Source organism: Capricornis sumatraensis, chromosome 16 (assembly GCF_032405125.1).
Source record: "Capricornis sumatraensis isolate serow.1 chromosome 16, serow.2, whole genome shotgun sequence".
NCBI lineage: Eukaryota > Metazoa > Chordata > Mammalia > Artiodactyla > Bovidae > Capricornis > Capricornis sumatraensis.
This window is the reverse complement of record NC_091084.1, coordinates 50,770,045-50,794,722: the sequence shown is the minus strand read 5'-3', so window position 1 is coordinate 50,794,722 and position 24,678 is coordinate 50,770,045. Positions and strand designations below refer to the sequence as shown.

Below are 24,678 nucleotides of genomic sequence, written 5' to 3'. Positions count from 1 at the left end.
GATAATGATTTAAACTAATTTCATTATGAATGAGACAAATGCACTGATTTTTACAATACTGAAGAGGTAAAATTAGTTGTACTTTTTGATAATGTGTGAGAGAAGAGGATGCTATTCAGATATTTTTCTTTCTTTTTAAAATTTAGGTATAATTGATATATAATGTTATATTTCTTTTAAGTGTACAACATAACCTACATCTTATGAAATGATCACCACAATAATCTGATTAACATCCATCACCATAGATAGTTACAACTTGATTTCTGGTCTAGGAATACAAAAAAAAAAAAAAAAAAAAAAAGACTCTGTCAACTTTTGTTAATGAATCACAGAAAATTTTGCTTCCATAATTGAATTCTAATTTCAATTATCTATATCACACATTTTTAGAGTATTCACTATTGCATTTCAAGGTCACAATATTATGGAAGAAAGAGTTTATTCTTAAAGACATTTCACAGAGTGCCTCCTACAAATAACATCTATTGCTTTCAGCTTCCCTTGTTTTCATGTTTGCCATTTCGTCCTAGGAGTTCCCTGCTTTCTCACACTTATCATCAGGTCTAGATGATACCTGATTGTCTTAGTAAAACTGTGATCATAATTTCCATTGCTCTTCTGGCATTTTCCAATAACACAAAATGATGAAAAGACCCTTCTTACTACAAAACCACTATCAGTAATGAATGATCAAAATTTTTAAAATACTCATCTAACAATTGCCATAAGTAAAGTACATGAAAATCTGTAAGAACAGCTTTAGTAATTTTGAAAATGGTATACCCAGTTTGCCCAGAGCAGGCGTCTATTTAGTTTTTTGTTCAACATACTTGCCATGAATCTTAAACTGTTACTACTATGACCTCCTTAGATTATAATGAAGATATGACATCTTGTATTCAGATGGATGTGGGTTTAAAAGAGATGATGTGTCTGTTTGAATGTGTGTAGAGGAGAGGGAACTATGTACATATGATACGGGTTAGGCATGTATTAGCTTTTCCTTATTCCCATTCTCTTTTCATTTCAGTTTAGTGTTTTCTCTTCTATTTTCTTTCTATAGCTCTGTAACTATAAAAATTACAAGTTTTGACAAGTCTTTTAAACTATATGAGGTTTAGATCCATACGTAAAGATGGGATTGATGTTCTCCTATCTATGTTTATAAAGATTAGAGATAATATTTGCACATGTTCTGTAGCATTGGAATTAGTAAGCAAGTACCTTAATGAATGGTAGTTGATGCTGCCATTTTAATTGCACTTTAACTGCACATTTTAATATTAATGAATAATTATTAACAAATGGCTTACCTGAATCCTTTATAATTATTTTGAATCTTTTAGATTGCATCTTAATGAATATGTATTCATTAGTGATTATTAGAAAAAATGCTTTAATACTTGTGTGTTACCATCTAATCAAATGAAACTACAGACCATTTTAGAGGCTGGCAAAGCCCTATGTATGTCAATATTGAAAATAAATTATGTTGATGGTGATAAGAGAAGGTAATTAATGAGTTGTTAATATTAAGGCAAAATTTTAGCATAATACCAGTGATAGAACCATTGCAAATTAGCAGAGAAGAAAAGTGCTAACAAAGATGAATACATTACGTAGAATTTTTTATGACAATCCACTACAAAATTTCTAAAACCTTCTCAAGAATTTGCTTTTTCACACTATGTTTATGTATTGATACTACATTTCTTATTGTGTGAATTAACTGAGGAAGTGAATATACTCAAATGTATGGTATTCTTATTTTCTTTAGGTTTAAAACATTGCAGAGTTTTACTCAGTACTCTGAAGATTGGTAAACACCCATTTGTAAGGAACATGGACTTAAACACTACCAAGCAGGATGTCCCTTCCCAATGATACCCAGTTTCACCCCTCCTTCTTCCTGTTGCTGGGAATCCCAGGACTGGAAGCTCTCCACATCTGGATTGGCTTTCCCTTTTGTGCTGTGTACCTGACTGCACTGATAGGGAACTTCACTATCCTATTTGTGATCCAAGCTGAGAGCAGTCTACACCAGCCTATGTTCTACTTCTTGGCCATGTTGGCTACCATTGACTTGGGTCTCTCCACAGCTACCATCCCTAAGATGCTTGGGATCTTCTGGTTTAGTCTCAAAGAGATTGTCTTTGAAGACTGCCTCACTCAGATGTGTTTCATCCACAACTTCACTGGTATGGAATCAGCAGTCCTCTTGGCAATGGCTTATGACCGCTATGTGGCCATCTGCAACCCTCTCCGATATAGCACTGTCCTCACCAACAGGGTCGTTTCTATGATTGGTGTTGGTGTGCTGGTGAGATCGTTTATTTCTGTTATTCCATTTGTATTTCTCATTTTACGGCTGCCCTTCTGTGAGAATCAAGTCATCCCTCATACCTACTGTGAACACATGGGTCTTGCTCGCCTATCTTGTGCCAGCATCAAGATCAATATCATCTATGGCTTAGGTGCTATTTCAATCCTAGTGTTTGATATCATAGCCATTGCCCTTTCTTATGTTCAGATACTCCGTGCTGTTTTTTGTCTTCCTTCTCGTGAAGCACGACTCAAGTCTCTCAGCACATGTGGTTCCCATGTTTGCGTAATTCTTGCCTTCTATACACCAGCTCTATTTTCGTTTATGACACATCGCTTTGGCAGAAATGTCCCCCGTTATATTCACATAGTTTTGGCCAATCTCTATGTTACAGTGCCACCAATGCTCAACCCTGTCATATACGGAGTCAGAACCAAGCAGATCTATGACCGTGTGAAAAAAATGTTATTACAAAAATAAGGAATTAAAATGGAATAGCACCTAATATGGAGAAGGCAATGGCACCCCACGTTGGACACGACTGAGCGACTTTACTTTCACGCATTGGAGAAGGAAATGGCAACCCACTCCAGTGTTCTTGCCTGGAGAATCCCAGGGATGGGGGAGCCTGGTGGGCTGCTGTCTATGGGGTCGCGCAGAGTCGGACACGACTGAAGTGACTTAACAGCAGCAGCACCTAATATGTATGAGATGGAACTTTTGAGCAGGGAAATAACTTATTAAATTATGTACATTTAAGTGTGATTGACAAAATATGTATTTTGACTACCTTCTGTAACTATTTTAATGAGTTTAGAGACTGAAAAAATCTAAGCCTTGTTATCCAATTCAAATGGTAAGTGAAAGTCTGTGACAGTCTTTATATATGATATTTGATCACTGGTATCAGTAGATTTGAAGTAGAAATATAAAATGTACTTTTTTTTTGTATTATATCTTTCATGTGCATTTTTTTTGATGATTCTCACTCCCTGTTTATCTCCAAGTTGCCCTGTAACTGTTTCTCCCCTCTTACTTTGCAATCCTCTCTTGTTTCTCCTTCTTTTTCTCATTTTCTCTACCTTTAGAACTCAATCATTTTTATTTTAAGGACTTAAATATGATATCCTTTGATTTCATCATAAATATTATAGACATCCAAAATTGTGTCATAGATTAGGTACTTATTTTGCACATAAAATTGAACTAGGGAAATGAATGCCTATAAAAGCTTCATTATAAATGTTTGTGCAGAGTTTATCACAGATATATTTAGGTTTCATAAACCAAACTATGACATAAACGTAAGTAAAGAAACCATCTACAGCCTAGAGTGGTTGACTACATTCACATTCTTAGTTCTGTATGTTCTATAACTTATTTTTAGACTAATTTTGTAGTTGTTGTTTCCTTTTTTCATTAACAGACAGAACTTGCTTGGTCCTAGTTCTGTCTTTAATATACATATTTCAATGATCCTCAGTTTCCTTATTTTATAAGCATTGCCATAGTTTTATTTCAAAGGTTAAACATGAGACTTAATTACATTGCATGTTTATGCAATATAGTACCTGCATGTTTTTTTATAGTAAATAAAAATAATTATTAGCCATTAACATTATCATCAGACTTCCTTGGTGGCTCAGTGGTGAAGAATCCACCTGCCAATGCAGGAGATGTGAGTTTGATCCCTGAATCGGGAAGATCTCCGAGAGAAATAACATGGACAGTGGGACCTAACTGGTGACAGTCCATGAGATTGCAAAAGAGTTGGACATGATTGGATGGTTAAACCACTACAACAGCATTATCATCATTATCATTTGTGTTATCATATTTTGTTACTGATGCTCACCCTTGACAACAATGTTTCTATTAGAGATGTTTATGGGTTTTTATTTTAATATTAGCCTTATACAAAATACCCTGAAGCTGTAGTGACACAACTAAAGTACAACTAGTGTCAAATTTAATATATATTATCCATAAATTTAATTTATATTTTTTACATTTATGTTTAGTGTTACCTCTTAGTCTTTAATAGAAATGTGTAATTTGGAAATAATTACATAATTTATTTTTCTCTTTATCCCTATATAGTGTGAGGAAGGTTATCTCCACAATATTCTGTTATTTCATTTATATCTGTTACTTTTAATCATATGTTCCTCTTTCTTGTATCCTAATTTCTCATATCATCAGTCTGATGACTCTATCACTGAAGTACCTTTATCACTGGTCACTTTCAGTCTTCCAGATCAGCTGATTTTATTTCATTTGTTGTTGTTGTTTAATCACTAAGTTGTGCCTGCCTTTTTATAACCCCATGGACAGTAGCCTGCCTCTATCCATGGGATTTCTCAGACAAGAATACTGAAGTGGTTTGCCATTTCTTCTCCAGCTAATCTTCCTAATCCAGGGATTGAACCTGCATCTCCTGCATTGGTAGGCAGATTCTATACCACTGAGGCACCAAAGAAGCCCTTTTATTTCAGAATTATCTGAAACATTTTCATTTTTGCCTCTGATACTACCATCTTACTGTTTCTAGCAATCAGCATACGACATTTGTAATTTTGCTACATACTCTATGCCAAAATCTCTCCCAGTTTCAGTTTTGCTATTACATTTAACATTCTTCTTGGTCATCATTTTGTAGAGGTGTGCCTAGTCCTTAATAAACTCCTCTGCAATCCAAATATACCTACTTTATAAGACTTACTGACTTGCCCTCCCTTCCCCAACAACTAAATACTAATATTACACCAATTTTCTGACATTTATATTTTAAAATCTACTACTCAAATGAAATCTTATTTCAGAAAAACACTGGTTTACATGGAAATGAATTTTTATATATTAACAAACTCTAGGGAAATTTCTTTTACACTATTTAAAGTAGAATAATGCTTACTTTTTTCATTTATTATTTATTCAGGGTTCTCTTACAACTTAATATAATATCTTGCAATGACTGCCTATCATCCCCTCTACTCCCAGATCATATGAAATTTAATGCTACTTACCTATTAAGTGACTCACAAGCTACTCAATAAGTGTCTGCTGAATGAATCAATCTAAGAATGAAAGAACTTATTGCTTATCAGTCATAGCATAATACAAGAAAGTTGATATCAAATATATGTATTGATATAAGTTATTATGCCAGAAACTACTGAAACAGGCTGGGTAAAGGATACATTGTATTGAGAAGAAAAGAGTAACTGATTTAATTATGAAAGCAGGGAGGAAGTAAGTTAGCAAAGCTTTCCAATCCAATGAATTTATTCATGCAAAATAGAATATAAATTGGCAAATTATTTGTGACAAGTAATAGCAACATTAGGTAATAATTGTCTTAAACATGTTTACAATTATCATCCTGGTTAGGATGTCTCATCATTACAAATAAAAAAATCTTAGTATAAATTTACTTCAGTATAATGAAATGTACTATTTTGCGTAACAATAAGCTCAGTGAAGAACAGGATCAGCTGCCCAAAATGTAGTCAAGGTTTCAGTTTCTATGTAGCTTTTTAGGAACAAAAAAAATTATCTCCATAGGGATATTGAAGTCTTCCTTTCATGATTGAATGCCCAGTTTTAATTTTTCTGTGATTAAATATTATACTTTTAACTTTATGCTCTCATTATGTTAAAAATACATTTTGATTTATGACTTTGAAATGTTAGAATAACGTATCTTTTCTTTCTTTGGTTCCCATTCATTTCATTTATCTAAATACATTTTTTAAATAATTTTTATGTTATTTATTTTTTATTATCTTACACCCAGTAAGACTAGCACTGCATGGGAAAAAAAAATTAAAGACTTTGTCTTATAGAAAAATCATGATATGTCAATAAATTATTGATGAGTGCTAAGACATGGATGTGGGAAGGGAAGATACATGTGTCAGTGACTGATGCCCTAAACTGCATTTTTATATTTAATAAAATTGTGTTGCAAAATTCAGCCAGTAAGAGATTCTGTTCACTTCATTCTGTTCACTTCATATGCATAGGTTTTGATGGTATTAGTTTTGTGTCTCTGACTTCCTATTAACAATATATGCGTGCATTGGGGGAAAGGTGTGGACTAAAGACTATGTCTGCCTCCACATCAGTCCCTTTGCTCCAGGTACAGTTAATGGAATTGTTCCCAGGAGACTCTGAGTTGTTAATCTTGATTCCCATAGGGGATATGAGTTCACTTTGCTTTCAGACATGACCCCAAAGATACTAAGTACAGGTAGTATAAAACTATATTCTCTTTCGTAGGTGTATTGGAGCTCTCTAGCCCTATTCCTCCTGAAGGTAAGTTGCTTTTGAAATGTGTGATGGAGATGGATAGTCATTAGAGACCAGTGTTCAACAGTGAAGGAATGAGCTACAGGTGAATTTATTAAACTCTGTATCACCACTGTAGAAAGATTTTCTGACAGAAAAAGTTTTTCAGTGGGTCATGCTGAAACAATTTAAATTTTTAAATAATCACCTATAAAGGGAACTTAAATTATGGTATAAATGATGATCTCTACTGCCAGGGATAATTGTGTATTTGGGCAATTTGTGTATTATAATAATTTTAAAATAAGATCATCATAGACCCAGAGTTAAGTGCTAGTTTATAAAGCTTATTACCAAGAGGGAAGCAGAGAAGTAAGAAATCTGAAGATGGAGATTAAATACAGTCTAGGAGGATTTACTGGCTGGGGATTCTCTATTTTAGTCATAACATTATTAAAATACTTCCCCAAATTTGGACTTTTGTCTCTCACTTTCATGAAGAGTTGATTAACCTGAGACTCCCTTCCTCCCTTCCTTCTTTTTTTATCCCATCCTTTCTTCCTCCCATCCTTTCTTCCTTCCTTCCTTTTTACTTCCATTTTTTTTCTTCTTTCCCTTCTTTAAGCTTCTCTTTTCCTTCCTCCACCCCTTTCTTCCCACACTCCTCGGCCCCCATCTTCTCTTCAGTAGTGCTGTATAATCTCTTCTTGTTTTTTGTTCCAGAAAGAAAGAGGAGAGAAAGAAAAAAGGGAAGAAGAAAGAAAGATGGAAGAAAAGAAGGAAAAAAGAGATGACAGAAAAGAAAGAGAATGAAAGACAAGGTGAGGAAGAGAGAAAGGATGGAAAACCGTAACTACATTGTGGTAAATTAGGAGTACAGGTTTCATCAGCCTGATTAGAAAGGTGTTTTTATTCTCTGAAATCATCTCCTTTCAACAAAATTTTCACTGCTTGCCCTCAAACTCTCCCCAACACATGACAAGGGAGTGTAAAGATTTTAGATATTTTGAGATATTCTTAGCATTATGGCAGCCAGTAGAAACCCTGGAGAGTCTTTAGTCTATATATCCCATCAGACTATTAATATCAAAGAGACACATATGTCTCCTGGAGGTTATTTCAGGCTGTAACGTTTCCTCATTTTGTGCAACTATCTTCATACTCAATGTACAGTACAACTTGTATATCTTTGTATACCTTTTTTCTATATCTGTGGTATATTACAGTGTGTCATTGGGGTTTATGGATAAATATGAAAAGATAACTAAATGAAGCATATTTCTTCATTTAGGATATGGTATTCAGTGTAAATATTGATATTGAATAAACTGGTTTCAGAAATACTGCTTGATATGCATCGCTCTGTATATCTTGGTGCAACTCTGTTCCCATATATATATATATATGGTTTATGTGCAGGTATCCGCATCTGATGTTCTGTGATTTGGTGTTGATATGTTTAATTAAGGTATACTTCGTCTTCAAAAAGACTAAAATCTCAATATAAACATAAACTCCTTCATGTTCGATGAATGAATTCTATGTCTTATGTGAGGTTTGAGCAAATGAGCATAAGATATTACTGCCTAATATTCAGATAAAGTCTTTCATAAAGTTAATTTTCCTTCCACTGAAAAATAGTCTGTCTGTGACAATACCTGCTTTTGTACGTAAGTTTTAGCATTAACTTTAATAATAAAAATAGAGATAAAAATTAAACCTACCGGTGTGAGTTTTTATCACTCTTATTTTCACTTCCAGAGATGGTCAACTCTTTGTCTTCTCGTCGATGGCAAGATGCTCCACACCAACACTTCCACTTTCCACCCAGACACCTTTTTCCTTGTAGGCATCCCAGGACTTGAGGATGTCCATGTCTGGATCTCCCTGCCTTTGTGCTTCATTTACTTAATGGCTCTGCTGGGCAATGCTACCATTTTGCTGATTATCTGGTCTGACCACACTCTGCGGGATCCCATGTTCTACTTTCTAGTCATCTTATCAGCCATAGATCTGGCCCTCTCCACATCTGCAGTGCCCCGGATGCTGGGGATATTCTGGTTTGATGCACATGAGATTAGTTTCTCAGCCTGTGTGGCTCAGATGTTCCTGATACACACCTTTACAGGAATGGAGTCGGCAGTTCTGCTGGCGATGGCTTTTGACCGCTACGTGGCTATCTGTGCACCACTCCACTACACAACCATCCTGACGCCCCAAGTACTAGCAGGCATTGGTATTGGTATTATAATGCGCCCAGTTCTACTCATGTTTCCCATTCTTTACCTAACCCATCATCTGCCCTTCTGTGGGGCTCGAATTATTGCCCACTCCTACTGTGAGCACATGGGAATTGTCAAGTTGGCCTGTGCCAGCATTCGGATTAATGCCATTTATGGACTTTTTGTGGCTGCTTTCCTCATTTTGGATGTGGCCCTGGTTGGAATTTCTTATGCCTACATCCTCCATGCAGTTTTCCGCCTCCCATCTCGAGATGCTCGCCACAAAGCCCTGAATACGTGCGGGTCCCATGTAGGGCTCATGTTTGTTTTTTATACACCTTCTCTATTCTCTTTCCTCACCCACCGTTTTGGCCAAAAAATTCCACCTTACATTCACATCCTTGTTGCGAATCTCTATGTGGTCATTCCACCTGCCCTCAATCCTATTATCTATGGTGTGAAGACAAAGCAGATTCGTGTGCATGTGAGTCATGCTTTCAGCTCAAAATAGGGTTGTTTCCTTAGTTCTTGAAGGCATGGGTATAACTGAAATACTAACTTTCAGTCTATTGTAGACTGATCATCTTTTTAAATGTTCCTTATATCAAAAGGTCTTGCAGATACTAAAAGAACAAAATTTTTGGTCTTAAATCCTTTCCTTTTCCTATTGGTACTGAGTATTTATTCTTCTGAATAAATTACATTTATTCATTACAGCAGGGAAACATTCCATTGGAAATTCTTTCATTTTTAACTATGGAGATTGAGTGAAACTCCATATCCATCTATTTGAAAATGACATAGCATTTCAGTGGGGAAAAATTAGTTTATTACATATGCCTTGGTTTCCTCTGAATAAAATAAATACATTTAAATATAAAATTTTAAAAAGATCTTGGGAGAAATCATCAATAAATTTTCTAATGTATCTGATTTCTTTAAGAATGATACTGGCTATTAAATGAGTTGTTAAAAGCATCTCAAGTTCTTCCCTTTAATTTCAGTTCTCTTTTCCTTACTCTTCAGGAGAATCTATAGGCAATATGTGCCCTCACTATGTCACTATACTTCTGTCTTTCTGGAGGCATATGAAATGAAAGAACCTGGAAAAAGTACTTATATTAAAGCATGAAAATTTTGTTATGAGAAAATTGAATGTACAGAATTCTAACAGGTGGATTTTGAGTCAGGTTAAACAAGGTGTATGGAGAAGGCGATGGCACCCCACTCCAGCACTCTTGCCTGGAAAATGCCATGGACAGAGGAGCCTGGTAGGCTGCAGTCCATGGGGTCGTGAAGAGTCGGACACGACTGAGCAACTTCCCTTTCACTTTTCACTTTCATGCATTGGAGAAGGAAATGGCAACCCACTCCAGTGTTCTTGCCTGGAGAATTCCAGGGACAAGGAAGCCTGGTGGGCTTCCGTCTATGGGGTCGCACAGAGTCGGACCCAACTGAAGCGACTTAGCAGTAGCAGCAGTAAACTAGGTGTATTTTGTGTGTGTGAGGGAAAGACGTTGTTAGTTTAGTCGCAAAGTCATGTAGGACTCTTGTGACCCCACAAACTGTAGCCCATCGGTTCCTCTGTCAGTGAGATTCCTCAGGTAAGAATATTGGTGTGGGTTTCCATTTCCTTCTCCAGGGGCTCTTCTGACCCAAGTATCAAACCCATGTTTCTTGTGCTAGAAGGTGAGTTCTTTACTACTGAGCCACCAGGGAAGTGGAAGAGGGGTGGATACTTTGGTTTATCTACATATATTTAACATATTTAGGAAAGCTTTTACCTAAATAGGCCACTTCTCCTCCAAAGACCTCGTTATTTGTGGAATATAGAATGCATTTATCATTTTGGTTGATACTTTGCAAAAGTAGTTGACTTTCAGGCATTTGATAGAAACAAGTTTTGAAAGTCAGCTATTATAAAGGAATTTGATGAATATTCTCACAAGTACATTTCGTTTTCTTATAAAAACATTTTTCCACTATGAATCTGAGGCATTTAAGGCATTATTGATTAATGTTTCTAAATTAGTTGTGGGAGAAACTAATCTCATCAAAATAATGAAATAGAACACAAGAGCAATTGTTTAATAAGAGTCTAGGAACTAATTTTCTGATGGTAAGCTCACAATATGAAAAGAGAAAAATGGCTGCACAATTTTATAATATCATTAAATGGATTAGAACACATTTTCAGAGATTGGAAATGGGAACGATAGGGTATATATCAGCAAGGCACAGGGATTGAAGATTCAGAAAAATCTTTCTTGAAGGAATTAATGTAAGGTGGCACAAGGCACATCTAAATATGATATATTTGAAGAATCTGTTTCTTGTAACACCTTAAGTACTTAAATGCGCTCTTTTCTTAGATAATGGAAGATATGCAAAATGAATTTTAATTACGTCTTTCCAAGAGTTCATCCAAGAGCAGTCTTTTGAGTGTTTTTGTTCAATTGGATGTTGTATTTCATTTGCGGCACAACTTAAATTTAATATTATCAAAGACAACAAAAACTAAAACATTAGCTTTTATTATTAATGTCATTAATTTACTCTTATTAAATTGACTTTAAATATTCATTTAATGTGTGATCCCACTTTTAAAGTCACCCAGGATTACTGAAATCATTTGCAAAATAAATGCAGTGTCTATCTTTAGAAGGAAACATATACATATTTCTGAAGATTGATAGGATTCATATGCATTAATCAGTAAGCCATGACATTCTCTATTAAAACTTTAAGAGAAGCTTTATAGTCAAATCAAATCTAACAATTCATTTACAGTTTTAACGTTGACTCCAACCACACAATCAAAATTATGTCTGCATTTTTTCCCTTTACCTAGATGACTGTGACTAACGGTAAGAAGCAGCTTTTTGTTACTTCTGTCTTTTAAAATCACTTTTACCTGTAAAAACAAACCACTCAAGTGCTTGTCATTTTCCTTAGGCATATATTCTAAGGAATAATTAATAAATTATTAAAATAATAATTTAATATTAAATAAAATAATAATAAATAATAATTAATTAACTTTTATTAATCCTACCCATCATCTGATAACCTGAAACTAAAGATTTCTAGGAACTGAAGCACACGACATCATATGAGACAACTTTCTATAGCTATCTGAACCAGGGCTGTTGATGTTTGTCACCAAACCTTTGATGATGACATTATGGTTCAGATGATCTCCAGTATCTATGATCTTGATAACCTATGGACTTTAGACCAGAAGTGGCCTAAGTGTTCTTCCTCTAATCTTTCTTGTTACCCGAATGAGCCCTGAATATTTATCTAATCTGCATACTTTCCCTCTAACATAAAACAATGTACCAGGAAAGATACTTCCTGGCATTTGAGGGACAAAAAACTGCTGAAACTGGGAAACCTGACTCTTGATCAGCAGTGCTTTAGAGAATCTCAATAAAAAGGGGAAATGTAAAAAATAATGATAATAAATGGAAACCTTAATTAAATAGAGTCAGGAGACTAGAAGGGGGAATGCTCATCTCTTGGAGCAAGAGTAGAATCCAACAGGAAGAAGCAGTGCTCTTCTTTCTTGGCAAAGATTAGGCCATTAAAAAGCCATAGAATCTTCATTTACTATAGCCTGACCAAAATTCCTTTTTTTCTTATGTACATAAAAATGTTCGCCTTCCCTTGCTTTGTGGGACCTGGCATATGGTTCTTTATAGATTCCAAATCATAATTATTTGCTGACCATCAATAAACCCATTTTTGTTGGATAAATATCTGGCAGTCTAAATGTTTTAGGTCAATATATGTTATTGAGAAATCTGTTACTTAGACTTCACATTTTGGAGTTTTCCAGTTATCTTTCTATTATTGATTTGTAATTTAATTCAATTTTTGTCAACAGAACTTTTGTATAATTTGAATCATTCATTGATAAGATGTTTTATAGGGCAGAATATATTTTATCTTGGTAAGTAGTATCCCGGCACTTGAAAATAATTTGTACTTGGCTCTTTGGGGGGAACTGTTCTAGTAATGTTAATTATATCGAGGTGTTTAATAGTGTTTGTGATCTATTTATATTCTTATTGATTTTTTTCTGCTTGTTATACCAATTATTTATTTTTCTCTGCTTGTCATATCAACTACTGATATTTTAAATTATGATTTTATGTATGGATCACTACAGTTCTATCAATTTTTTTGCACGTATTTTTAAAGTACTAAAGAAAGTGTATTAAATTTTTGTGATTGTGAGGTCTTTAAGATAAAATGACTTCTTTTAATTATAAAAAGTCACTCTTTATCTCTGATAAGAGAGTTACTTGGAAATTTACTTTTTCTAGTATAGTCACTTTCTTTTGATTAGTGTTAGTACACTATAAAGTTTTCCATCACTTGATCTGAACAAATTAATTTCTTTATATTTAAAGTTATATTCTAATAGAGCCTTCTAATAGTTATAGTATCAAAAGGTGTGATATTACCAAAAGGTGTGATTTGCCATAGATGTGTGGAATAGAGTGAAAGCCCACAAAATCAACCATACACATAGACTCAGTTGATTTTCAATGAGAATGCCAAATCAATTCAATGTGTGAAGACATTCTATGCAAAAAATAGTCCTGGGAAAACTAGATACTCAAATGAATAAGAATTAAATTGGATCTATCTCACACCATGTAAAAATTTAAGTTAATTAATAACCTAAATATTAGGGCTAAACAAATAAAACTCTTAAAAAAAATTTAGGACTAAGTTTTCATGACCTTGGCTGTGACAATAGAATCTTAGAACATCGAAAGCGTGAGTAACGAAATAAAACTAAGTAAATTAGACACCCTCAAAACAAAACCAACCAACAACAACAAAAACAATTTTGTGCATCAAAGCATGTTATGATGAAAAGAAACAAAAAACTCCAGAATGGGAGACCAGAATATATAAATATAATATCTACCTCTCAACAACAGAAAGGCAAAAAATAAAATAAAATAAAATAACTAGTTAAAAAATGGATTGGTGGGGGGCTGTATAGACATTTTTTAAATAACACATACAAATAGCTAATAAGCACATGAAAAAAGGCTGAACTTCACTAACTAGGGATATTTAAATGAAAACCACAATAAGCCAGGATTTTACACCTATTAGGATTCCTTTAAACAAATAAAGAAGTAAACAAAATAACAGGTGTTGGTGAGGATGTGAATGAATTGGAACTCTTATGCAATGTTGGTGATATGTAAAATGGGACTGCTGCTAGAGATATTATTTCAAACTACCTCAAAATATCAACCATAGATTTGTTGTGTGCCACAGTAATTCTACTCTTAGGTTTATATGGAAACGGAATTGTAGGTCAATGTTTGTTGCAGTATTATTTACAATATCCAAAAGGTAGAAAGAGTCCATTCACCACCAACAAATGAATAAACAAAATGTGATATATACATTGAATGGAATATTTTGTTGTTGTTTGGTCACTAAGTTGTGTCTGACTCTTTGCAACCCCATGGACTGCAACACCCCAGGTTTCCCTGGCTTTCCCTATCTACCAGAGTTTGCTCAGACTCATATCCATTGAGTCAGTGATGCCATCCAGCCATCTCATCCTCTGTCACCCCCTTCTCCTCCTGCCCTCAATCTTTCCCAGCATCAGGCTCTTTTCAGTGGGTTGGCTCTTCTCATCAGGTGGCCAAAATATTGGTGCCTAGCATCAGTCCTTTCAATGAATATTCAGGGTTGATTTCCTTTAGGACTGACTGATTTGATCTCCTTGCTAACCAAGGGATTCTCAAGAGTCTTTTCCAGCACCACAGTTCAAAAGCATAAATTCTTTGGCTCTCAGCCTTCTTTATGGTCCATCTCTTACATCCATATACAACTACTGGAAAAAACCTAGTTTTGACTATATAGACCTTTGTTGGCAAAATGATAACTCTGCTTTTCAATGTGCTGTTTAGGTTTGTCATAGCTTTCCTTCCAAGGAGCAAGCCTTAATTTAATGGATGCAGTCATCATCTGCAGTGATTTTCGAGTCCAAGAAAATAAAATCTGTCATTGCTTCCACTTTTTCCCTTTCTATTTGCCATGAAGTGATGGCATGGTATGCCATGATCTTAGTATTTTGAATGTTGAGTTTTAAGGCAGCTATTTCACTCTCTTCTTTCACCATCATCAAGAGGCTCCTTAGATCCTCTTCACTTTCTTCCATTAAAGTGGTATCATCTGCATATCTGAGGTTGTTGATATTTCTCTCAACAGTCCTGATTCCAGCTTGTGATTCATCCAGCTTGGCTTTTTCTTTTTTTTTTTTTTTAAATTCCCTTCATGGATCATAGCTTTGCTGTGGCAAAGACGCTTGCATAACTCAATGAAGCTATGAGCCATGCCATACAAGGCCCCGCAAAATGGATTATTATGGAAAAATAGTCACTTGGAAAAAAGCTTGAAAGTTTCTCATAAGGCTCAATATAGTTTTACCATACGATCCATCAATTATATCCCAAGAAATTTATCCAACTGGCTTGAAAACTATGTCCCAACAAAAACCTACATGTGGATATTTATACCAACTTTATTCATAATTGCCAATAACCAGCAGCAATCAAGATGCCCTTCAAAAGATAAATGAATATCCAAACTGATACATCTATTGAACATAATATAATTGATATTATTCAGCATTATTAAGAAATGAGATATCAAGACATAAAAAGACATAGATGAATCTTAGATGTATATTCCTAAATGAAAAGAAGCCAATCTGAAAAAGCTTCATATGGTGTGACTCTAAAGAATATTCCAGAAAAAGCAAAACTATAGAGACAGCAAACATATCCATGCCTGCCAGGAGAAGGAGGAGTGAGGAGATGTTGACCGTGTGAAGAACATGGGAATTTTCAAGTTAGTGAAACTATGTTATATGATAGTGTAATGGTGAATATATGATGCTACACATTTGAAAAATACATGAAATTTTACAACACAAAAGATGACTTAAGTGTATGCAAATTAGAAAGTCATTTAGGAGTTCAGAGGATCCCATGAGAAAATGCAAAATGTAACAGACACAATGTACTACAAATGTAGGTTAAAACCTCACTAAAGTTGGTGGAGGAAAGTGTATCAACATAAATAACTTTGGACATGAGTGGAGTCTATGAGACTAAAGGCAGAAAGGACTGTATACATAAGTGCTGTACCCTAGCAGATGCATTTTTGCCCACAGGGTTATAGGTTAATAATTCTATTATATTTACATGTAAATGCTGCTGCTGAGCAATTATTCAAATGGATGGCACGTGGTGGGATCCAGATTTCTCATTGTTGGAGTGGTATTTTACAGATAAGCATGAGAGGATACTAGAATAATTCATTTGGTAATGAACTGGAGTTAGAGACATCACAACGATATATTCAAATAGATGATAGATGTGTAGATCTTTATAGATATGTATTCAATATAACATGCACAGGTTAATATATACATATATACTTCCTTGCTCTGTCAGCTGAGAGGGTCTTAAAGCAATGACATCCTAGTAGTAAAGCAAACCTAGCCTTTTCTAACACCATTATCAAAGTAAAGAAACCAGTAATACCTAGAGAAATATCATATTCTAAGTTTGGGGTGGGTGATATGCAAGATAAGCATTATAGCATGATGTGGCGCCAGAAAATAAAGAAGTCTACCCACCCCCCAAATAAGAACCTACAATTATAGGGGTGTGTCAAAGAGACATAGTAGTCAACTGAAAGAGTTTCCAATAGCCACAACTAAAAAATGTGAGAATATAAAGTAATACTGAGTATAACCTACAGTATAAATATGATTCCATATTGGTATAAATAAATGATTGAATACATAAGCAAATGGGAGAAATAGATATATTTCTTATAAAAAAAAAAGTCCAAAACAATATATGAGGATACCCTGTCCTCAAGGAAGAGGAGCATCACACTTCACTTAAAGGTTCCACATTACTTACTTTGAGAGAGTAATTTTCTTCCACAGAGCAAACCTGGAAATGGGTGAGAAAAAAGATCCTGACAAACACTGCCTCAGATGGTAAAGCCATGGGAATAGTAAGTACCCTTATGTCCTGATATAATATTTTACCTCACTGATCTTTTTCCCAAAATTGCATAAATATAGTCTAATCATCAGGAAAGTGTCAGACTACTCTCAATTGAGGAACATTTTACAAAAATCTGACCAGTATTTCTAAAACCAATCAAGTCATCAAAACCAAGAGAAGCCTGAGACACTGTCACAGCCAAGAGAACCCTAAGAGATCTAACTAAACCAAACTAGTAAATGTCATTTGGTATCCTGGATGGGATCCTATAAGTGCAAAAGAACATTAGGTAAAACTAAGGGAATATAAATAATATTTGAACTTTAATAACATATGAACTTTGATTAACACTGGTTCATTAACTGTAACAAATAACCATACTAAAGTACAATATTATTGATGGGGGGGATTATGAATGGGTCAAAATTGAGAGATCTGTTTACTGCATCTGAATTTTTCTTTACAACTGTTCTATTTTTTAAGTTTATTTAAAACTTTTAAAATATTTTATAGAAAATCAATTAGTCAGAAATTATCTTTCAGACCTTCAAGAGGGAAACAGGACATAATCTGTGAGAGATAAAGACTTTTAATATACTGCTGATATTACGAAAGATGAAGACTGACGATTGAATAAACAACAACAAAAAAAGATGAATATCCTAGATAGAGACTCCAGAAATACATAGATTTATTAGATTTTTTTGTCATATGATAGTGCTGACATTGCAGATCTCAGTGTCAGTCTCCAAAATTCATGAATTCCAAAGCTTTCTAAAAACTTCTGCTTCTGCAACCAAAAACCCAAGGTTTTCAGGTAAGTTAAGGGTGTGAGGGGATTCCCAGGTGGTTCAGTGGTAAAGAATCTGCCTGCCAGTGCTAGAGAACGCAGGAGACACAGGTTTGATCCCTGGATTGGGAAGATCTTCTGGAGGAGAAAATGGCAATCCACTCCAGTATTCTTTGGGGAAAATCCCCACAGACTGAAGAGTCTGGAGGGCTACAGTCTGTGGTGTTGCAAAGAGTCTGACATGACTGAGCAACTGGGCATGCATACAAGGAAGTGCAGACAAAGATTTGTTAGACAGCCTACTTTCCCAGCTTAGATGCATAGCTAAGGCAAGAAACGACATGCAGCTTTTACTCAGTATTAATTCTGTTGTTCTAAAAGCCATTTATTTGACCTAATTATTTTTTCATTATTGGAAACAAGTCTAGGCAAGGAATATGATGACATTTATTGACTCCCCTATAATTCCAGGTGTGAGTTCTAGGAGACATCTTCATGGTAACTCCAATCAGTATGAGCTTCCATAGAATATCACAGCTTGAGAATATTAAGTATTAGCTAAGTAGCTCAACACATAGTTACAAACTTCTTACTATATATCAGGAAATGTTTTAAGTGTCACACAAGAATCAACTCTTTTAGTCTTCACAGCAATATTTGTATTTGGTATTATTCTGTTCATATAGAGAAGAAAATGTAGACACAAATTTTAAATTTCTTGCCTAAACTCTTATGTCTATTAGGTAAGGGAGATGAGATTCAAATCCATACAATCTGTCTCAAAGTCCATCCATTTAGCTAATTTCCTATATAACATATTTCTTTCCTTAGACCTCTGCCTTTTTATCATTAAATTTAACCCTGTCTTATTTACTGTTAATAAGAATAATAAAGAAGAAAGTATTTGTGTTTGAAACAATTGGTCATTGTTTTATTATATTATCATTCCCATTTAAGTTCTAACATATACCTCATGAAGTGATGGCTACTAGCTGAGCTCCGGTTTTTTGAGATCATATTTAAGGTTGAATTGTGCTTAGCATTGGGGTGTGCAAGGCAAATAAGTGGAAAGTGAGCCCTCCTCAAAGCATCTCCTACTGAGAAATAAGACAATTCATCTGTAGTCACCTCAAGCTTGGGAATCAGCATCCAGATACAGGACTTTTTTTCTTTTTTTTTTTTTTCTTATTCATCAATGATGTTATATATTTATGAAGCATCTAGCTCTGTGTCTCTGGACACTTCTGTTCTCCAGAGAGCACTAATGTTTGGAGACACTCCGTTTAAAGGCAGTGTTTACAGTATGAATCTCCCATTGCTCTCAGAGTACGTGAAATGTAAACATTCTGGAGCAGTTGAACTAGCTAATTCAGAAAGCTTTGCTGGTAAGTCTGGCCTTGGGGCCAGAAAGGATGTACTAAGATAGGAACCGTTTTATTATGGTCATTTCATTGAGATTTAAGATGAGCCAAAATAGATGACAGAAATGTAGAAAAAAAGGAAAGCTAATTGAATATAGAAGGTATCACCCCAAAATGTAACAAGATGATAATTTACATAGATTCAGAGCTGTACTCCAACAAATATTTTATTAAAACATCATTCTTAAATATTTGGATAAGTGATGCATGTGTGCATATGCGAATACCTTCACAATTCCCTGTATTGTCTTTCTCTATGTCTTTGTCATTTATCTCACTTTTTCCTTTGCCTGTTGCGGTTGTGTCTTCACATTCAATCTTGTCTCCTTTGCTTTCTCTTAGCATTTTGCAATTATTTTGCAGAACTTAACCTTGTATATTCCTCTAGCCTCTATTCAGCTCTCAAGATAAAAAGACAAGACAATCACAGTCTAGTTAACTGAAAAGTTTTGACCTTCTAAATTACCATTCCTCTTATAAATGGAGTAGACAAACAAACAAAATCCACATATCAGTTGGTAGTTTTGCACAATATCTGTGAAATTCATGGAAGTTTCTGCCTGAGAGTTGGAGAACAAGTAGGGCTCCAAGAATTTCGAATTTCAAGAGTCTTCAAACAACATGAAATGTTTCATCTACATAAGTCTATTTATGTTTTTTTCTTATCTGTTCTTTTTTTAACAGAGGAGCATGGGCATAGGGAAATCCTGAGAAAAATGTTAATAGCTGATGATTATATTTACCACATAACTTGGTAGCTCACCTGTAAAAAATTCCTCCCATATTGGAGGAGACCCTGGTTTAATTCCTGGGTCAGGAAGATCCCCTAGAGAAGGGATAGGGTACCCACTCCTGTATTCTTGCCTGGAGAATCCCCATCGACAGAGGAGCCTAGTGGGCTAGTCCATGGGGTTGCAATGAGTCGGACACGACTGAGCAACTAAGCACACAATCATTCTACTTTCATGTACTTCTTTAGAAATGTGCCAATATGCATATTTAAGTGCTTAGAAGATATACATGTAATAAACAAAAGATTTCCCATAAGTAACTCCAGTTGAGGAAAGGGATGAAGCACTACAAAACCTGTAAGTATCATAGTTCTGGGTGGAATCAGTGACTAAATTTTGTTTTGAGAATTCAGAGAAGAGTAAAGGGCATATAAAGTCAGGGTTATGAGATATTGAATTACATACCAGTTTACTAAATGCACACATATTTTTAACACATTCTAACTCATAAATGCTTATGTACATTATCTTATTTTGCAGCAGTTCCCAAATGACAAAAACATTGAATCAGAATAACTTGAGGAGCTTCACAGAAATCATGAGGTGCTATACCATACCATTCAAAACTTCCAGAGTTTGGACTTAAAACTTGTATTTTTATGTAGTTCTCCACAGGCTGTAAAGGATGAGAAGCCACTGCTGTGTAATCCCTCTTTCAGTATATTTATAGGAACCATGTGGAGAGCTTTGGCCTACTTCCTGACTACCTTAATCTCTGACAGCTTTAAGAAGTAGTTAAACTGTTGTACATTAACTGCCTGGCAGAGTGCAGCCCGATGTGAGCAACTGATACATCTTCGAAATCTCCTCTTTTCAATTTCTAAGCACAGTGCTAAGTAAATATTTGCTAGAATACATGATAAGATGGTAACACTGTACACTAAAGAAATGTGACAGATATTTCTGAAGGGTAGTCACAATCTGACATAGAGAAATGAGATAAAGTGTAGGCATGAAAGAAGAGGGAAAAAGTTGAAGAAAATAGTGATCCAGACTTCTGTGTGATCCACAAAATCCAAATGTTATGCTCTTCTCAACTATGATACTTTAATACTGAAACTTTCCTCTTCTATATTAAAAATTCCATCACCTTGACTCTTTCCAATTTAGTTTCATACGCTCTACTATTATGTTTTCAGGACTATGTCTTAAACATCACTTTGAATAAGTACTTAAGAAGCTGCATGCTGCTGTGAACCAAGCTCTTACAATTTCATCATTATCTCTTCTGCTATTTTCAACAAGCAATTGTAAAATCTAATGGTGAGGCCAAGTCAACTCTATCAACTATATCCACCATAAATCTGGATTTCCTACATTCAATACAGTCTACCCAAACTACAATGGTGGTGTTTCTGATGAAAGAGATATAGGAGTTGATTGAGTGGCTTTCTTTATTGGGTTTGGTACTTCTAAAAAGATTTTGTGCAAGTTCTATCTTCACAGGTTGTGGCAATTAACTATGAGATGGTAATTGCCTAGGATAAAAGGAAAATATACCTGTTACAATTCCAAAGAAACCATTTTATTATTGCTTTAATTCTTAAGGTATAATTGAACTTCCTTAAGAGGAGTAATGATGCTTAATTTATCTGTGCATACCAAATATCTGGCCATTTGCTGATAAGCTATCAGTCTTTAATAAAAGTTTTATTAAATTAAATTAATAATAAAATATAAAAGTATAAAATTAAATAAATTAATCATTAAAATTATTGAAGAGATTAATGAAAATAAATGTAATGTCTGATAAGCTACATCAAAATTAAACAAGAATGATATATTTTAGTTTCCATAAAGGTCACACAATTATGTCATGATGGGCTTGGTGACTAGAAAAGACCACACATATTTTTGTATAATTCTGTAGGAAATCCATATAACTGGACAAGAAGTGCTGGAGCCTCTCAATGAACGAAACATCTGGTATGAAATGTGCAGCTGTCACAGTGTCAGAGAAGCATGGTCCCTCCTAATGACACACAGTTCCAACCCTACTTTTTTCTCCTTCTGGGAATTCCAGGGCTACAAGGAGTGCATATATGGATTGGTTTTCCATTTTGTATTGTATATATGACTGCTCTACTGGGAAATATTGCAACTCTTTATGTGATTCAGACTGAACACAGTCTCCATCAGCCCATGTTCTACTTCCTGGCCATTCTGTCATCTATTGACCTGGGCCTGTCCACATCCACCATCCCCAAGATGCTTGGTATCTTCTGGTTCAAGCTGAGAGAAATCTCCTTTGAGGGCTGCCTCACCCAGATGTTCTTCATCCACCTATGCACTGGCATGGAGTCGGCTGTGCTCGTGGCCATGGCCTATGATCGCTATGTGGCCATCTGTAACCCTCTTCACTACACACTGGTGCTGACAAACAAGGTGGTATTAGTGATAGCATTGCTCATCCTTCTGAGACCCTTAGCTATTGCAATTCCCTTTGTTCTGCTCATCCTGAGGTTACCCTTCTGTGGGCACCAAATCATCCACCACACTTATTGTGAGCACATGGGCATTGCCCGCCTGTCCTGTGCCAGCATAAAAGTCAACATCATCTATGGCTTATGTGCTATTTCTATCTTGGTGTTTGACATCATAGCCATTGTCATCTCCTATGTCCATATCCTGCGTGCTGTCTTCTGCCTACCTTCCAGGAGTGCCCGGTTAAAGGCACTCAGCACATGTGGCTCCCATGTCTGTGTCATATTGGCCTTCTATACTCCAGCATTCTTCTCCTTCATGACCCACCGTTTTGGCCGAAATGTTCCTCAGTACATCCACATTCTTCTTGCTAACTTTTATGTTGTCATCCCACCTGCTCTAAATCCTGTTATTTATGGGGTGAGAACCAAGCAGATAAGAGAAAGGGTAATTAGAACTTTCAGAAACAGATTATGAAACTTGCTCTTCAGAGATGAAGAGGCTTGAATAGGAGAAAACAAAACTTCATCTCTCCGCCGATGATTGAAATAGTACAATGTCAGGGGACAATGATACTCAATGTATAGATTTACAAAGTATTTCACTCATTTTAGAAACAATAATCCAAAAGGGACAATAATAAATATTTAATATATGCATAGATATAATCACATACAAATGTAAACAACTGCATAAGTTAAAGAGAAAAAAGCACACGAGGTTGGCAAAAATTGACTAATATTAATATAACACTCACTTACATACATATATTATGAGCCAGACTCATAACACATATTATGAGCCATACTCCATAACTTTTAAAGTATGAACTCCTTGAATTCTTGTAGCTATGATGAGAAGTAGCTGCTAATTATTCCCTTTCTATAGCTCAGGAAATGGAGATAATAATACAGGATGAAAAGGAGTGTATATAGAGGAGGTAACTGGAGAAATCTATCTATCTGAAAAGACAGAAGGATTAAGCATGGGGTGGTAGCTGTGTTTTAAACAGGACAAAAACTCAAAGTTTTCTACCAGAGAAAATATTATTCCAAACTAACAAAGGCAGAGTTTGAGAAAAAGTGCAAAGGCAAGTTTTTTTTTTTTTTTTTTGTAGTTTTCTTGTTTGATCTTGGCCCATGTCAGGATAAGATCATGCCCTCATGATTTGGCTTGAAGTGACAAAGTCTGAAAGTAAGACTGAGCAGTGGAAGGGAAGAGGAATAATTTAATAAAACTAGTTTTTACAGCTAGTGAAATATAACATAGAAATATTAAGCAAAATGTTTATGTATTCATTAAATAAAAAGCACATATGCCCTCAGACTTTTCTTTACCAGTAGTTTTAGCAAAATATTCAATGAACCTGTGAAAATGAAAGCACCAACATAATATGGTAGATCTACACCTTAGTAGAAGTGGTATGTGCAATGCTGTGTGTTGGGCTCAGTCAGTTGTGTCCAAAACTTTTTGTGACCTCATGGACTACAGCCTGCCTAGCTCTCCCATGGGATTTTCCAGGCAAGAATATTGGAGCAGGTTGCTATTCCCTTCTTTAGGGGATATTCTGACCCAGGGATCTAACCAGAATCTCCTGTATCTCCTGTACTGGCAGGTGGATTCTTTACCACTGAGCCACCTGGGAAGTCAGAGTGGTCTATGAACAAGTAATTCAAGTACCAAGAAAAAGAACTCATGCAGTAATAACAATATACATTAATATTATATTGGGGAAGTAGCATTTTCAAAATTGGAATTGAAACTTCCTTATTTCTCAACTGAATAAACCAAAATATATGACATGAACGTATTCAAAGACTGTGGAACAAAAATAAGTATATAGGTTTTGCATGTAAATAGATGTAGACACAACTGGTAAGAAAAACTGATTCCTTATATAGGGTACAAGGGGAAAAGTACCCCCAAATTCCATATGACATAAGAATCATAAAAAACATTAAGACACAAGAGGTAATAAAACTAATAATAATGGAATTTAATATTCTTTGAACAATCACAATGTTATAGAAACTATATGTAGTTCTATAGGTAGTTCAAGTTTTAAAAGTAAGTAGATACCTAGGAGTGAAGTGACTTACACAGTCACACAATTATCATGTAACAGAACTTTAAATTTAGTTTCAGTACAGTTTCTTTAGCTTCTGTCCTATGATTTAATATAGAAACAGATGATGACACAACAGACAAAGAAAGGTTAAGTAAACATATAGCTGTTGAGAACAAGATGGCAGAGGAGTAGGTGGACGTGGAGTACATCTCTCCCCATGGATACGTAAGAAATACACCTTCAGACACAGAAGTGAATGCAGAACACCAGCTGAGGG

At 35.1% G+C, this 24,678-nt stretch overlaps 3 protein-coding genes across 3 annotated transcripts; all 3 read left to right on the top strand.

Moving 5' to 3' along the window:
• Nucleotides 1–1,864: 1,864 nt before the first annotated feature.
• LOC138092548 (olfactory receptor 52E2-like) lies at nt 1,865–2,806 on the top strand. The gene has a single exon (XM_068988568.1). It carries the CDS (start codon nt 1,871–1,873, stop codon nt 2,804–2,806), a length of 936 nt encoding a protein of 311 aa, XP_068844669.1. The 5' UTR covers nt 1,865–1,870.
• Nucleotides 2,807–8,413: 5,607 nt separating this feature from the next.
• Nucleotides 8,414–9,349, top strand: LOC138092621 (olfactory receptor 52J3-like). The gene has a single exon (XM_068988677.1). It carries the CDS (start codon nt 8,414–8,416, stop codon nt 9,347–9,349), a length of 936 nt encoding a protein of 311 aa, XP_068844778.1.
• A 12,522-nt stretch (nt 9,350–21,871) lies between these two features.
• Nucleotides 21,872–22,810, top strand: LOC138092541 (olfactory receptor 52E1-like). The gene has a single exon (XM_068988554.1). The coding sequence runs from the start codon at nt 21,872–21,874 to the stop codon at nt 22,808–22,810; it is 939 nt and encodes a 312-aa protein (XP_068844655.1).
• The last annotated feature ends 1,868 nt before the right edge of the window (nt 22,811–24,678 follow it).